Consider the following 17,297-nt stretch of genomic DNA (forward strand, 5'->3'; position numbering starts at 1 on the left):
CGTACTGGGCGCTTCTCGGGTCGTTCTGCTTGGTCTTCACCATCACTGCACAGAGCAGATAGAACGTCTCTTTCACCAAAGAGGAAGGATGGAGTGACTGGGGCAGGAGCAGAGACGGCAGGAGTGTGGAGGGCAAACCCACTCCGTGGGTGGCAGCATTGCCTTCTGAGTGGCCTGATTGGTTTGGACCGGAACTTTAGCAGAGTCCAGGGCCCCACCCTGAGGGGGCTGGCGAGAGGGCAGCACCTCCTCGGAAGTCCAGGACCCCAGGCTCAAGGAGGCAGCACTGGCCTCCCCAGTAGGGGTGGAGCATCTGACAAGCCTCCAGCGTCAGCGAGGACTGGCTCAGGAGCCAGGAGGGCCTGCGCCTACAGGTTCAAGCTCCCCACCCCACCTGGTGGGATTGGGACCAGCCCACCTTGGCAGGAAGGTGGGGAAGCCCCTTGATGACTTGCCAGCTTGGCCCCAGTCATCTGCCTATAGGGTGGAATGGACCTTAAAAATCAGTTAGTCCAACCCCTTCCTTTCCAAATGAATAAACTGAGACCTGGCCAGATAAAATGACTTACCGCAAATCCTGGAGGTGTTTTAGGGGCAAGGATAGACAAAAATGCCTGGTTTTCTGGTTCCTTTTTATCTACTTTCCCCACTCGGCCACCCTCTGCCTCTGCTTTTATCCTAACATTACAGCTGGGGCACAGCACAGCGAGGTGATTAGAACCCAAATCATCCACATCTCGTGCCTCTTGGACTCAAGGGTCCCCTTCCCACTGGACCCCATGGCCTCCCTCTTAGGGGCTGACCCAGGCATTTCCATTGAAAAAATTTTAAAAATACATTTTTTAAACCGAATAGTTTAAGAAACAATATTCGCCTTGGGAGATAAAACATAAATGAAAGGAGGGCTGCTGTCAGGCAGTGGAGAGCATTTATTGGAACCTGCTGGGTCTAAAACTAAGTATGAGACACTCTGAAATTGCAGAGAAGACCTGACCTCGCTCTAGGTAGCTTAGACTCAAGCTGTTCAGCTTGATTCTCTTCTTTCTCTTTGTCCTCCAGTTTGAGTCATCGCTTAAATATTGTTATCAATTTCTAAGACCAAGAAACTTACAGCTACTAATTATTTAACCAGCCAGAAGTTGAGTGTTGGGGCAGCTTTCCTGTGCTCATGCGCACTGGCCACCTGGAGAGCAAATGAGGTCCCCAGGTGGTACCCCAGGTGTCCCTTTGGGTCCCTCAGCGTCCTCAGGAGAGCGAGCTGTGGTGACAGACCCTTGTGGGTGATTTGAATTTCTCTCGATAGTTTAAAGTAGAGGAAACAAAAGAGCTTATAGGAAAACGGATTTCTACATTTTCTTCTATATTTCCTGCATGTGGGAGTCTATTTGTAAGGAGTGCCTAAGCCATAAAGACCCACATTGAAGGGTCAGAAGGATCTATAACTTCAGTGGAAAAGGTATCTGCATTTGTGCAGGGGTTATGAATGCCCACATTCAGGGAAGAGCTGTTGAATCACCAGGTGCCTTTTTCTTTTAAAGTGAAGCCTGGGTTGTAAGGAAGGGGGTAAAAATCAATGAGCAAGTGCAGAGATATTAAGAATAAATCGCCATCTTTTACATATAAGAAGAGCATTTGTCCCTGGGACTCTGCTGCTTTGAAAGGAAGACGAATTCAGCCAGGAATCGTTGGAAACAAGTGGAAAGTTTGCTTTCATCAGGCTCAGCGGGGGCCTGAGAGCCCTGCTAAATGTTCCTGTAGAGGTTTGAAATTCATCAATATAACAGAATAAAGGTAAGAGGCAGGTAGCTCCTTATACCACGGACCAGAAAGCTTTCTGAGCTAGAAGACTGCGGTCCAGGGCTGGTTTTCCTTTTTAACTGCCATTCTGAAGCTACTGGAGAAGTAATTCATCTTGTTTTAGGATTTAAAGCTAATTCAGAATTTCTAAAGGCTTTTTTTCCCCCCAGGACCTTGAAGTCTCATTTTAGGAAGGTAGTGTCTGATGCCTCATGCCTCCCGCCATCTTTCTTTTCTCTTACGGTTAACCGGGATCTGCCCTGCGCTTCCAGAATAGATTTCTCGCACCACATCCACTTGGTGAGCAGCATGTTCACCTGTGGGAGCAGAGCTACTGCTGTGGCTTGGACAGGGGACATTCAGGCGGATGTGCTTAGCAAAGCAAGAACAAGACTGCTGAACCAATCAACTGACCCTGATCGAGACCTTCCATTTGTTACATCGAGGTGCCATCCCGGGTCAGATGAACCAAGGATGTCAAGCTCGGCATTACGGACAGTGGTGGCCAGTTGTGACTTCCTGCCCTTTATCATTATATCCATTTTGATTGCAGGGCATAGCTGCTTTTAGAAAAACATGATGTTTACTTGTATATGGATTTTCAGGGTAGGGTCACACTTCCTCAAGTGCTCAAGCGACAAACTTGAAGAGAAATGCTTGAAATAGGAGTTTCTGCAGAGCTGCGTCACATTGCTTAATGTGATAAACAGCCAAGCAGCAGGGTGACACGAGAATGCTTGTAAAAATCAGGAACTTCAGGCCGGATCTTGGAGTTTAGATGGGACTGGTATTGTTTGCAATTCATCAGTTAGCCCAGGTGGATTATTAACTAGAGCAGAGATCCCCCACGTGGATATGTATCAGAATCGTCTGAGGAACATTTTAAAATTAGAATCCCAGGGCTCTGCTGCAGAGGTACAGAATCAGTAGCTTCAGGGTTGCGGCAAGGAAATCTTTTTCACAAGCCGTCTGGGTGATTCATAAGCAGGTAATTGGATACTATTCGGGGCCTGAACTCCCGTATCCCATGCGTTTTTGGAACCATTCGACTCATGCGAACCATTAAAGTTGTGTGAACCTCAGAAAAGAATAATCAAAAAGGACCTTCAGTTAATTCAGCACATCTTTTAGGGCGTCCTGGGTGCTGAGCACTCTGCTGAGCCTTGAGTCCTTACGGAGTTCAGTCACTTAAACAGATGTTACTGTGTTCATTACATTGTAACACAGTGGTGCTGTGATGGAGGTACAAGCTAGTTGCTATGGAAACGGGAGAGGACCTGACCTTCATACCTCCATACCTCCAAATCCCTTTCTGTTTTGACTTCCATGGCCTTAGAGGATCCCAGGGCCAGATGTCGACAGTTAAGAGCAGGAGATAGCCCTGGATCCGTCCTCCCTTGGTCCTGCTGGATTTCCCATGGAAAAAGAGAATCCAGAAGTGTCACATTTGAAGACTGTAAGGGAATAATACCCTGCATTCCGTGCAGTCTGGTGTGTGCCAGCCCTCTGTGCAGATGGGCTGGGTCTCATGGAGGGTCCCAGTGGTGGCCTGTGAGTCCTGAGCACACAGCCGGGGGGAGGTGGCTGCTCACTCAGCCATGGGTGTGAAGCTGGTGTCACAGCTGGTAGTTTCTGGAAGGCTGTGGGGGGCAGCAGAATCAGCATGTGGGGTGGTTCTTCCTGGGGCTCTTTGGAGACCATCAGTCCCACTGCACTAACATGTCATCTCCCTAGTTCCACCTCTTTTCTCTACCCTAAAGGCTCTTTCCTTCTCAACTGCAGGTCTCAGCTCTCTTCCTTGACCCATTCTTACCTCTGTAGCTCTGCCTGCGGCCCATGGTCTCTGTGGGATTCCCCGTCTTGAGATGTACAGCAAGGCCTTTTGCTGAGAGAAGCAGGGATGAGTCAGACTTTGTTTTGAGTCTAGCAGACTTTGTGTGGAGAAACTGGACCCTGTCGCCTTGACTTCAGCCTTGGTCTCTCTGAGTCCTTCTCTCTTATGATGTTACAAAAGGGTCTTGGTCCGAGACAAGGGCCAACAGGAGATTTGAGCCCATTGTGGTCATGTAATAGCTTTGCTCCAAGGGCTCAGGGAAGAAGGTCATGATAGAGGACAAGAAGTCTTTGATGTGAGAGGTTTTGTTTTCATTTTTGGTTTTTTTTGTTTGTTTGTTTTCAGCTTTAGAAACTACTTAGAGGTTTTGGGGGGAAAGTCAAGATGCTACCATCACCTCTCCTCCTGGGAAGCAGGCATATAATGCGCGGATCGGAGGCTTTGGAGACTGATGTCGTGCAGACTGGGGATCTTGTTGTGTGTTTGTGTTGTTGTGTTTGTTTGTGTGAATATTCTGTAGGCCATTCAAAAGGTGGCATCTTCCCCAAACAGATTCAGTGAGCGATGCTTCATGACATGTAAATTTATGTGTAGACCTCATAGCAAAAAAAAAGAGGAAGAGAGAGTCATCGCTTAGACCTCCAGAGAGCAGGGTGAAATCTGGACACGGATTCATTGCCTCCAGGGGAGTTTAGGGACCACTGCTGGGACTGCAGTCTCTTTTTTCTCTGGCTGTTTATTCTGGCCGTTCTGGCCCTTTAAGAGCCTTGGTTGTTGGGTTGTCACTGTTTAATAGCCTTCTATAAGATACTGGCATCGTTAAAGGCCAAATAGTGATGCTGACAGCTGGGACTTGTTTATAGAAGTAAAGGCAGCTGGCCTTGTTACAGAGTGAGGTTTAATGCTAGAATGGGGGCTATATATTATATGTATATTTGCCTTTTCTTTTTGGCCAAAATTTGTTGCTGTTGTTGCATTAGTGTAGGGCTTGTCTGTCTGATGGAAATATTCAGAGGGTCAACCCTGAGAACTGGGTGGGGTGGGGAGAGAGGGGTGGGGTGGGGAGAGAGGGGTGGGGTGGGGAACAAAGGCAGGGACCCCATCAGACAAAAGACAGGCCTGCTGGGGAGATCCCAGCCCATGTGAGTTGAGTGGCCCGTTCTGTCACCACCCGCGCTTCAAAGAGACCTGCTGAGTTACCCCCAGGACAGGACAACGTATCATCCTGGTAGTGGATGGAGGGTCTGCTGCTTCTCAGGCAGCCGCAGCGGCAGCCCTGACCGTCTGCATCGTGAAGGCCCTGCGGCTTGGAGTTTGTTTGGGGAGTTTCCAGTTGTGGGGGGTGTAAGAAAAAACTGAAACTTACATGCAATGAACACAGAACAACATCCTCCATCACGTGTGAGCGCCCCTCATTTAAATACGTTCAGATCACCGCTCGCCTTCGGGCTTCTCAGTTTTGTAACTGTCAGTCCAGTTTGGAATAGAAACCAGGGCTTGCAAATCCCAAGTTTAGCCACTGTTGAGGCCGATTCTATTTTTGAAGAAGGAAAATTCGGTGGCCAGTGACTAGAGTTCTTTTTAAGGAATCCAGTTCTGCCTGGTCACGGTGACTTGACATCATCTTAAAAGTTTCAAAGTTAGTTCCCAGAGTGGAATTTGCTATCTGGGGAGACCAGGTGAGGAAGGAGAGAGTGAGTGAGTGAGTGAGTGAGTGTGTGAGTGTGTGAGTGTGTGTGTGTGTGTGTGTGTTTTCTCCCCTGTGTCCCACCCAAGTCCTTTAGTTAGACTAGATGCTGGAACCACCAGGCAGAATCACAATGGACACTAAACTCCCATCGCCAGGTTTGGTCTCCTGAAATGGACAGGAAGTTTCAAATTTCCCTACAGAGACTTTGTCTCTTGGCAGGTATTTCCTTCCTATTGAGATAAGGTTCCGGGAATAATGGTTTAGCTACTTGGTTTTCAAGTCACTCATAGAACTAGAGTCTGTCACCTTGAAGGGGAAGTTAAGAAGCATTGCCTCTGTGACATCCTTCCAATAAGATTCCGCCACCACCAGCGGAGTTTGGTGTGTGTTTGTTTCTCACGGGTGAGCCTCGTATCTGCCTCTGACCTTTGAAGGGTCTCCTTGCGATCCCACTCATTCTAGTCCTTAAACATCAAAGCCCATTACGCCGTGGCGCCGGTGGGGAGGACTCTCTTTAATGTCTCTGTCTTTGATTTCTCAGACTGGGATTCAAAAGCTCCCCTGTCTGTTGGATAAAGCGAAGTGAGTCTGTCAAGGACAGTTGGGTTTGGATTGGGGGAGGGAAGGAATCTAAGGGAATAATGAAAGAGATAAGTGATGGTTGCTTAAATAAAAACGCTACTACAGAAACAAAACCCAAGCAAAACACCGTGAGGGATATCATAAGCATCTGATGCCGTATTTAATGTTTATGACTTACTGGCAGTTCTTCAGGGTTGTAGCATTATTCTGGGCAAGAAAGGACCATAATCAGCACACGTGGAAGGCCTCAGCCGCCAAGATGAGTGAGAATATTGTGCGTTTGGTTATTTTCTCCCAACCTCCCTATGCCTCCCCAGCGGATCTTTTTCCCCAGCCCTCCCAGCAAGCTCTACCCACATCTTTGGCTCATTATAAGTCGAAAAGACTTATGTAGAGCTACTGGCTGTTATTAGGCATACACGTCGTAAGGTAGAAGCACCAAGAATGAGAATTGGCATGTCAATGACCAGCCTAGGGGGGCTCTTCTGGGTCCCTGAAATCACTCTGTGTGAAGACAGAAGGGGGTCCCGCAAATGGTGCTAAAGGACCTTCAGCTGAGCATCAGAGAGTGATGACACGGGTAACTGTACAGATGGATGGATCATGAGGTTGGCAGAGGCAGCACCACAGACTCAGAATGAGGATGTACCTCAGGGGTGCGGGGACCACCACACAGCCACCGTCTGCCACTGCCCCTTCTCCCCTCCCCTCTCCAGCACCCCACCTGGGCTGGGACTGCTCTCAGTTCTAGGTTTCTGATAAGCCGTAGTGATAGATGTGGCAGTTCAGCTCTTACCCTAATGAGTGGTACCAGCTACAGCCTTCTTATTTGTTCACTAATTCAAGAAAGCAATACAGTTATGTCCCAGATAATGGGTACAGTATTTAAGTGACTGAGGTTTCTTCTGTTCTGTCCCCTTCAAAATTTTATATAATGTGGTCCTGTGTATCATCAACAGGTCAGTCACTGTCTGACGCAGGGGAACAGTGGCTGAGGGAGTAGGGGATGGACTCTGCACCTTGTAGAAGGGAGTGTGACCTCTGTTGAAATCTCTTTACCATGATGCTCTACAGATGGCTCTTAAAGAGACTGAGTGCTTTGAGAGATCACTGGTTGAGTAGCTCCGTGAATAATCTAGCAAGGATACACTTCCTGCAGAGGAGCAAAGAGCCGATCACAACTTTAGCTTTAGCAAAGAATAATTCTAATACTCACATTTTAATAAGGAATGATATAGCTTATCCAGAGTCCAAATTGGGGGATCAAGAGTGACCCATAGATGGGAAAGTCCAGCTCACAGCCTGGTCCCTCTTGGTAGCCACCGCCGATGCTGAGCTCTGGGGGCTGCAGGTAGACATCGAGGCGGGGCCCAGTGGTGGTGAGGAGGGTGCTAGGAGGGTTCTGCTCAGGGACGAAGGCGGGGCTACAGCAGGGAGAGGAGCATGGCCGGGTGGGCTCAGGATTCAAGGAACCTCAGTTTCCAGCCCCTGTTCAGAATCAGCACATCCCCAGGTCCGACTCAGTATATCCCCAAGCAGGTAGTGTTTTTCTCTATGTGCTTGTCTCCCAGTTCATCCAGCACAGGATCAACCCTTTTGTCATAAAAGTTGACTTTAATTGAAGCCAACTTTAAGTAATACATACTTAGATCAAGGGCTGTGGACCTAGATCTGCCTGGCATTCATATCTTGGCCTTACCTCTTATTAGCTTTGTAACCTTGGGCCTTTAGTTAAACTTTTGGTTCTTAAGTTTCTTCATCTGTCAAATAGGATAATAACTGCCTATCTGGTGGGATTGTTAAGAGGATTTCATGAATTCAGTGAAGTGCTTAGTACAGTGACTGGCATGAATTAATCACCATATATATAAACAATGTATCTTTGTTCGAGAATGTGCATTTTTCACTTGACAGAAACTGAATTCGACAATTCTTTGCACTGGTTTTCTTCTGTAAGGAGATTATAAACCTTTGTCTCTTCAATAGCCCAGATGTGCTTAGAGCTATGATCACGTAAGGACATTCTGGAAAGATACAAGCAGGATCTGAAATTCTCGAGATGAAGTTACAGGCCAGCATTCTCTAAATTTCTATTTTCTGGGTGTAGAGAATGCAACATCTGCAAACAACAGCTGGACAAATATTGGAAGATAAAATTACAGCTTCTTGCCATGTTGGCAAAAGCTGTTGGACGGGAGAGGAACCATCCGCCTTGCATTAGCACCTTTTTATAGCCGGAAGAAGAGAAGTTGGATGAGTCCTCTTGCCAAGGCAAGATTTCAGGAGAGCAGACTCAAAGGAAACATCCTCAGGGGCATCCTGGAGGCCATCAAATCGTGCGCTGCAATTTACTAAGAAGGCCTGGGTTCTCAGGGCAGGTTGATAGATTTTACGTTGTTTCTCTGGAGAAGCTTAGCTGAGTTCCAGCCATCTATGCATGTCCTTGCCGTACATTTCAATAATTCAACTTCAGGTAAAGCGCTGGCCAGTCATCAAAGTGCTGGCTGGTTGTCAGAGTGCCGCGCGGCAAAGGGAAAGCAGGCAGGACAGTCTGAAGAGGAAGCAGGGAACCGGAGCTTCTGTTAAAAAGTGGGCTGGTGTTGGGGGGACCAGACATTTTCCCAGGCTTCGGACAGGTTGGGTGGGGCACCTGCTGTGTGCTCAGCTTTCCTAGCTGCACTTAATAGACCGAGTCTCTCCAAGGGATGACTCCTGTTCTTTGGGGACAGATGTGAGACCAGGGCAAACTGGGAGAGAGGAAACAGTTGGCGAAACAGCTACTGAGGATGCACAAAGGAAATGAGACCCAGAAGCACGAAGAGGACTTAGGTCAGAAGTCAGCATGTGGGACCAGTCCCGTGGCTCCTGAACTTTGCTGCAGGGACCCTAGACCTCTGCTCCTGGTGTTTCTCATCGGTAAAGTGAAGGTGTCAGGTCTCCCCAGCTCTAACCGTCTTCGTTACTAAATGGCTCTATGACCCTGGTGACGAGTCAGTCCGATGTGGTAGACGACTGAGAAGTCAGGGTATGCGTCAAACACATTCACCACCTCTTGGCACACACTCGTGCTCTCAGCTGGTTGCCCCCCAGGGTGAGGGGCTGTGGACTGTAAGAGACTATCCTCATGCTCACTTCTGAAGGATTGCACTCCTGGCCTGGAATCTGGCCCTTTTGAGGCTCTGTGAGGCTATTTCTGATTTTACTGCTTTGGGGAAAAAAAAAACAACTAAATTCTTCAATACATCTCCTTTGTTTATGATCTTCTATTTTTTTTAACCGAAATATAGTCAGTTACAATGTGTCAATTTCTGAAGTACAGCATAACGTTTCAGTATGATCGTCTATTAAAACAAGCAAACACATGCTCCTTTTGTCAGAGTTAGGCTGGCGTCTCTCCTGTGTCTGATCTCTGGCTGTGGAGTGCAGTTTGTTTGGGTCCTGCTCCTGATTCGTATCCCTTTGAGTCATTTCTTCTGACTCCCTGCTCAAGATGATCTAAAGTGCTCCTAGGAGGAGGCATGTACTTTCCTGGGGGTGGAAGTTGGCGATAGGAGTGAGGGTCTGGGGAATAGCATGCATCTATCACTTCTGAGCGGATGATTAAACCAGCTTCTTCTAGATCTTCTCGCCCTGTAATCAGAAGCACGAGGACACTGTGGTGTGACATTAGTCAAGTTTTCTAGCTTCTAGGTGGTTCATGAGGACTGTAACCATGGTTTGAAACTACTGACTTCTTTCTATAAAACTAATTCATCTGATCAGTTAAACCTAATGAAATGCTCATTTGACCCAAGGAGCTCAGGAGGCCAAGAGAGCTGAAGCCATTATGCGCCTTGGCTCTGTGTTCTGATTTGAAGCCAGCCCCCTGGAACAGAGCCAGGACCCAGTTCTTCCCAATTCCCAGCGGCTCAGATAATCTGTTATGCTAACGACTAGATTCAACCTCTCCAAAACCTATTAAAGGATATGTGGGCGTATATTTTTATCTAAGTGTATGTATGACTGTATCCACTGAGAGCCCAGATAACGTGTGTGTACATACGAATAGAATAATTCATCTTGTCAGATTGCTGTTGTTGCAAGAAGCAGCTGGACATAGGTGATTTTATCTTATTTGGGGAGAGAAAAATGAATGAACAATTAAGGATGACAAAGGAGCCTCACCCATTCTTGACATGCGAGTCTTACCATCCGGCCTCAGCTACTGTGGAAAGCAGCTGGGTAGAAGAAAAACCAGGTAGACTGAACATTAACCCAAAAGTTAGATGTCAATTTAAAGGAACTATAAATACGTATTTGTACGGATGTTGGCCTCCTGTTCTGTACAGTGGCATCATCCTAGCGGACCATGTTTTATCTCATTGTCATTGCCAGCATTATTGGGGAGTTTGTTTGTTTAGGGTGTGTGTGTGTGTTCAAAGTACTATCACATAGGTTACTATCATTAAAAAAACAACCAACATAGCCTGACCTTATGTTTGGAACTTTACATACATCACTTTCCTAAGTCATCTCAACAGCCCTGTGAGATTGAGCTGGTTGTTATGTTCCTTTAGAAACGCAGAGAACAGGCTCTGAGATTCTCCTGAGATCTCAGAGTTACTAAGTGTCCAAGCTGGAGTTTTTGAACCCGGGCCTCTCTGCCTCCAGAGTCTGCCTTCTTAAACATGACTCTCTCCTGACTGTGCAATTCTCATGACAGTCCAACCACACGAATTGAGTTTTATTATCATCCCCATTTTACAGGTGGGAAACCTGAGGCCTGGGTGAAGTGACTTGTCTAGAGTTGCCTCCATGATTGTTTTTTGGCTTTCATTGAACTCAGTCATCTTTTATACCAATAAAGATCTGATGGGGCAAGTTAAATATCTTAAAAAAAATGTAGAAAGTGGCATCAGGCCACCTGGCCACCAAATGAATCATTCAGGAAGGTCACTTCATTTTAAACCATAAAGGGAAATATTGCTTCTCTCAAAAGTAGTAACCGAAATAACTTCTTTGGGAAGGATTGTTGACAGCGGTTTATTAAGAATAATAAGCCACAGTAAGTATAACGTGTATTATGTGCCAGAGACTCTTCTCGGTGCTTTACATGTATTAATGCATTTAATCTTTCCAACAGCCCAATGATAAGCGTTCTGTTTTACCCCATTTTACAAATGAGGAAACAGGCACCCAGAGGTTAATGACTTGGCCAAAATTACACTGCTAGGAAGTGGTACAGCTGAGGACTGGCCCGGAGTCCTCAGGCTTCACCACTCTACAGGACTGCCATGTCAGTCTTGGTTTCGCATTCAGTTTAGGTCAGCTTCTCAGTGAAGTTGCCCTTTATTTTCCCTCGACTACTTTGCTAATGATGAGAGCAGGACGTCTGGCAGGTGGGGATGCCTCGGTTATTACGCCCCTGGTTCCGACATCTGGATTTCTCACGGGTACATCAGACGAAAGAGACTTTAGCATCCTTGGAAAAATAAAAGACAAGTCTCCACTGAAGTGGTTAAGGATAGTGATACTGAAGGCTCATTTCTAGAACAACTAACAAAATAAATGTAGAACTAGAATTTGATGCCTTTTTCAGAAATCCCTAGCCCTTATGAAATAGGTTCTAAAAATCCCCGTATCTAATGCATAGTCACTGATCAGATTAATCCTCTGTAGTTCACCCATCTCTTTTTTTTATTACTGAGTTATAGTCAGTTTACAACGTTGTGTCAAATTCCATGTAGAGCACAACTTTTCAGTTATACGTGAACATACATATATTCATTGTCGCATTCTTTTTCGCTGTGGGCCACCACAAGATCTTGTATATATTTCCCTGTGCTATACAGTATAATCTTGTTTATCTATTCTGCATATGCCTGTCAGTATCTGCAAACACCCATTTCTTAAGTTGGTGACCAGGACATGGTCCTCGGGCGTGCTTACCTTGGCCCTGGGCCTATAGCACATCTGTAGTCTGTCTTCCTCAGGAGCTGGTGTCTTTATAACCATTTAACAAGAGGGTATTGTCAGTTAGCCGTGGGAGAGACCTGGACTCACTTTCTGCTTTCAGCTCCTACCTCCTCAAGCACAGTAGAATCTGAAAAGAACAGTAAAATTAAATTGCTACAAGACATTGCTGGCTCAGGTGAAACCTGTGAACTCCGTTTTGAAATCAGGATAATTTTTCTCTGTGGCTTTGTCTTACTAAGACTCCCACCTCTCTGATAGATGCCTTAGCCTCTCCTATGAACTGAAGCTTTAATTCCCCTTTCTTTAGCAGCTAAGGCTTTATAGCTTGCTTCTAGCATGGACTTGGGAGTTAACAAAACTCCTACCGTGACCTGAAGCTATTTTGCTAAACAAGTTGGCATGTCTTTCAGCACATGGCATCCATTAAAAAAAAAAAAAAAAAAGACATTTAAGCAGAAAACACATTTTAAAACATATCCATCTCCCACAGGGTTATTTTACTTTTTAAATGAGATGAGGAGAGGGGACTCACTCTGTTCTCAAAAGAACATTTCTCTGTCTGTTCACAAGGGAGAGAAGAGTGTGGGAGAGAGATGGCTGGGGCTTTGGATGCCGTTTGACCTGGGCCTGAATCTTGACCCCATTACTACCATTGCTTGTGGCTCTGAGCCTCCACTTCCCCGTCTGTAAAATGGGAATTGTAATGCTCTGATTATCTGTGAACAGAGAGGCCAGTCATGGTTAACCAGAGTAGAAATGATGGCAGCAACTTGACAGTAAGATGCTTGTACACTCTTGCTCTTTCTAGTCCATAATTTGGAAAGAGAGCAAATGATAACTCGCAGGAAATAACGAGTCTATTAGGAGGTCAACAGAAGGGGTGGGGTGGTTGTGGAGTGTAGCGGGAAGAGCTGGACGGAGACTCTGAATTAGATGGCTTTTAGTCTAGACTTCACTACTCATTAGCTAAGTTACCCTGGTCAAGTTATGTCTTCTCCTTGAGCTTTAATTTCCTCTTCTGTAGAATGGAGACAAAAGTACCAGCCATTTTACATCTCAGAGCTGCCGTGAGCCTCAGATGAAATAACAGAGTGTGTTTTCTAAACCAGAAAGTGTGAACTGGCCACCCGAGGCCTTGGGGATCAGCCGTTGTTGGAAGACACAGAAAGCCCTTCCCCTGGGTCCCCACCAGGTCCAAAAGGCCATGTTGATAAGTGTGTGTCTTTGGATGCATCTGAGATGATGCAGATGAACACACAGAGCTGATGCAGAGCGCGCTTCTGCAAAGGGAGAGATGGGGTACTTTTTCTGGGAGGAAGGTATTCACAGTTGCTTTCAGAGTCTGAGTTACGCCCGGTTAGGAAATTTCAGTTACCCTTGCACCCGGAGAAAGGTGAAAGCTGAGGCAGGAGTTTGTACTGGGGGCAGTGGAAGGACTAATACAGTAAGAGAGGAAGGGGCCCTAAGAAGCGGAGGGAAGGAGTTTGGAGTTAGGCACAGGATTTCCACGTACCATTTTTAAGCCTAATAATACACGGTTTCGCCTTTGGGGAAAATAATCAGCCATTGTGCTCCAGTGGAAAACATCCAAGCGTCGCTTTTTCAGAGAGTCTGGGGTTCCTCTGGCCCTGTTTTGACTGGTGTCTTGAAGGCGAAATCACTGTCTTTTCCATGTGTGCAAAAGGTCAGGCGTCTAAATGGATATCTCTTCTTGAAAAACCGTCTGTGATGAAAAATGTGTGCACGGGATCTGGGGAAGCTGGGAATTCCTTTGTAATTCTCATTTCTCTCCACGGCCCCCAGAGGAGGATACTGGGCTACTGGCCACATCTGTGTATGAAAACACTTCAGCCTTGCCGTGTTCTCCTGCCCCTTGAGAGTCATGTTCTGTTTGAAAAGAGCTGGAAAAAATGAAGGCTGTTTTTTCACTTGGGATAAGAAAATCCTTCTCTAAGCAGTAAGGGGAGTAACACGATCCATGTGTTTGAAGCTGGCTGCTAATACACAGCATATGGCCAGTGAACTTTCCAGGCAGAAATACGCTTCTCCTTCTCCAAAGAACATCCCAGTCGACTCCAGAAAGGACCATCACTCAGGTGATGGGCGGCATCGGCACGGCTTCTGGGCTTCACAGGCCCGCTGTTCCCTGGAACAGGAGACACAGACAGGGATCGAAAAGGTCCCGGCTGGCCTTCAGATGGGTGGCACTGGGCTGTCCCCTCTCTGTAAGGCTCCATGCTCCCCCAAATGCTCCTCTGTTCTGTTCGGGGCTGTGCATCTGAGGGCTGCCCCTCACGGTGGCCGGGTTGTTAGCTAGACTGAGTTGGAAACATTTCATCCTCTACTCACAGAGGCAGCATTCCATAATGGGGAGAACACTTACCTGGGAGTCAGGTGGCCTGGGCTCTGGGGCCACCCTTGTCCTCACGGCAAGTGACTTTATCTCTCTTTTCTCATCCAGAAAATGAGGAGGCGGGACATGGTGATGATTGGGACCCGCTTCTGCTCCGTCAGTTTAGAACTGAGTGATCTCTGACTCCATCCAGAGGGGAGTGATGGGAGAAACATGCCACGGCCGGGCACACCTGCCCCGTGGTTGCCAGGGCCCTGACCCCAGCATTATATTCCATTGCAGCTCTGTGAGTTGCAGGCAGAGTTCAGGAAAGGCAGGGGAAGATCTTTCACTACTCTTGGGAAGAATTGCGTACTGGGCCCGAAATGAGTAATCAGCAGCAAAGTTAGAGAGAGAGAGAGACACAGGCTGCCCCTCAATGATGTAATATTTCTTCCAAACCAGCCTTTGGAAATTCCTGGGTTTCCGCTTTTTTTCCTCACGATGGAACACTCAGCATCCTCTCCTGGCTGGTTCCAGGTTCCTCACCCTTACCCTCGCTCCTCACCTATTCATTTCCTACCCCTCCACACCTTTCCCTTTCTCCGCAGCCTCTGCTGGGTTTTTCCATGGTCTGCTCTGTCTGTAGGATGATTTGGAAGGCTGGGCCCCCAATAGCTGAGTTGCCCTCACACCCCTCTTCCCCCGCCCCAAGCAGGCCCTTTGATCCTTCTGCTCCGCTGAGCACAAGCCTGGTTGCTTCATCAAAGGAGCGCAGGCCGAGACCCGCAGCAGCTCAGCCCGCAGGCCGGTCACCATGGCAACGAGCGTTCCCTCCGTTCTACTGTGAAGAGAAAATGGCTGTTAGGAGCAAGGGCTCGCTGAGTCTCTATCACCTGGCCTGTTTTGTCCAGGCCCCTCCTTCGTATGGGCTTTGAGAAGCTACCTGCCTTGAACCAAAGGTCCATTAGCCTTTAGCTGGCAGATTTCCTTTACCTAAGAGGAGGAGAGGCAGAAGGAAGCTGAATCCAAATAAATAATAGCGTATTTTTCCTTAACGCTCAAGCTGTATTTTTATGAGGAATGATTATCTGCTCTGAGCAGATAAAGGAGGAACTCTGTGAATACAGGGATCTGTGAAATCCGGTGCAGTGTATTTTGTCTTATCGGTGGAGGGGATTGACAGAGCACAGGCACAGGAAAACACAGATGCAGTGCAGCAGCCAAGGGGTGCCGGGAATTCCACCGGGCATGGTCTCCGGCATCTCGGAAGAGCTGACTGACTCCTTGGAGTGCTGGTGTTGGATGCAGTCTCCTCTTGGGCAAAGAAGTATGTTGGTCCTACAGTCAGGAGGTCACACGAGCATTTGTTTGGTACCCCCTGCTTTGGAATCAGTTTGGATCTTCACGATGAAGCCTTCCCCAGAGTGATTCAGCTCGGTGGTGCGGGGAGTTGTCAGGAAACCGTATGCAGAGTTAGGGGGTTGCTGGTCTCCCTCTTAACACGCTTCAGGTTGATCATCCGAATGGAACGGGATGGGCTGCTATTTCTGTGAATCCCAGAAATGTTGCTGTTTGGAGCAGAACCATAAGTCTTTTCAAGGGGTCAGAAAAATTTAGGGCAGAGGTCACTTTAGGTCTCCCGGGGAGCTCACCTTACCTGATGGAGGACAGCAGTTCCCCAGGGAAGGGCCTGGACCTTGTCCACTCCTGGCTTTGGCATGAGGAACTGGGATGGTGACAAGTTCTCAAAACCCAAACAACTTCCTCTCTTCGCTCTTTCTTGAAGTGAGCGAGGGGTAGGGACCCCGTTTTTGAATGAAAACTCTGATTTCCCCACTCAAAACTTCAAATGTGTTTAAACTGGCCTTTCTCTTTCTCAGTTTCTCTGCAGGTGGATATTGTTCCCAGCCAAGGAGAAATCAGCGTTGGAGAGTCCAAATTCTTCTTATGCCAAGGCAAGTGCCCACGTCCCACTGTATTGCCGGAACGCCACCCAACAGGGCAGAAGCCAGGGGCTGTTTGTACCGGGCTGATCACACCTCGGTGCCTGGGATTCTGGGCGTGGCTTTGCAGCTGGGTTGGCGGGGTGACCCCACTGAGAACCAGGGAAGTGCTCAGGCCCTCTCCCTTCCCCTTGCAAAGGCTGCCCCAGCACGAAGAAATGTGCCTTGAGGACTTCTGCTTGACAGTGAAGAGATCTAGAGATTCTCTCAGGAAAGTCAGCACAACCCCCAGAATAGCGAGTCCTCCCCCCGCCCAGACCCCCTGCTCTGCATAAATCCAGAGTTCTGTAAATGACGCTGGAGAACAGCGCTGGTTCAGAAAGGATGCTTGAGCAGGTCGGTGGAAGGCTTCTTCATTAGAATCTCCCAGAGCAGGAAAATTCAAGGAGTGCCTGCAAAAAAATTGAGAAGTGGTACCTCTTTTTGCTGTCAGGCACATGCCCTGGGTTTTCCAGCCCTACCGTGGATGTCAGTTTTCTGTCCCGTTGCCCCCACCAGAGTTCGGATTTTGTCGGACCTGGTGTCTTTTTTTTTGTTTGAAAAATATGCCCCATTTCCACAGCCCGGCTAATTATCAGGAAATGTCCTGTGGAGAAAAGGCTTCAGACGAGGCTTTGGAGTTTCTGTGTGTGACATACCTGGGATTTGGAACATGAAAGAACCAGGGAAGAGCGGAGCTAGGTGTAAACTGTGACATTGAGCTAGCAGCTTTCGGCAGGGAGGGGCCTTTACATGCTGTCACGATTTGTGCTGGATGAGGTGGGCTGGTGGCCACAGGATGTGTTCCCTCCAGCTTCGCCTTCATTATAGCAATTTAAATGATCTGGAGATGCAGCCATGGATGCCACAGCACATCTTGCAAATAGTGATATTTATTGAAAGTATGATGGGCCCTGAAAGGAAGACTGTTTCATTTCCACACTGAGCATCTGTGCAGGGCGGGGGTTGGGGGGCGGTGTGGGAAGGGCGCCATGCAGAGAGGCAGAGTGAAACCACTTCCAGGGACCGGGGATCCCAGAGCCCTTGCTCCAGCTCAGTGTGTACACAGCTCTGCAGCAGCATCCCCTCCCGGGTACCTGGAGGAAAGATGCCTGAGTGATG

At 47.7% G+C, this 17,297-nt stretch overlaps 1 protein-coding gene across 15 annotated transcripts in view; it reads left to right on the forward strand.

Annotated features, from left to right (window-relative positions):
- Positions 1-17,297, forward strand: part of NCAM1 (neural cell adhesion molecule 1) — a 297,496-nt gene that overhangs the window by 214,558 nt on the left and 65,641 nt on the right. For all 15 annotated transcript variants that reach the window (XM_031443713.2, XM_031443715.2, XM_064482050.1 and 12 more), the window contains exon 2: positions 16,074-16,148. In XM_031443713.2, coding sequence (XP_031299573.1) covers positions 16,074-16,148 — 75 coding nt within the window. The remainder of the gene's footprint in view (positions 1-16,073; positions 16,149-17,297) is intronic.

Source organism: Camelus dromedarius, chromosome 34, assembly GCF_036321535.1.
Source record: "Camelus dromedarius isolate mCamDro1 chromosome 34, mCamDro1.pat, whole genome shotgun sequence".
Taxonomy (NCBI): domain Eukaryota; kingdom Metazoa; phylum Chordata; class Mammalia; order Artiodactyla; family Camelidae; genus Camelus; species Camelus dromedarius.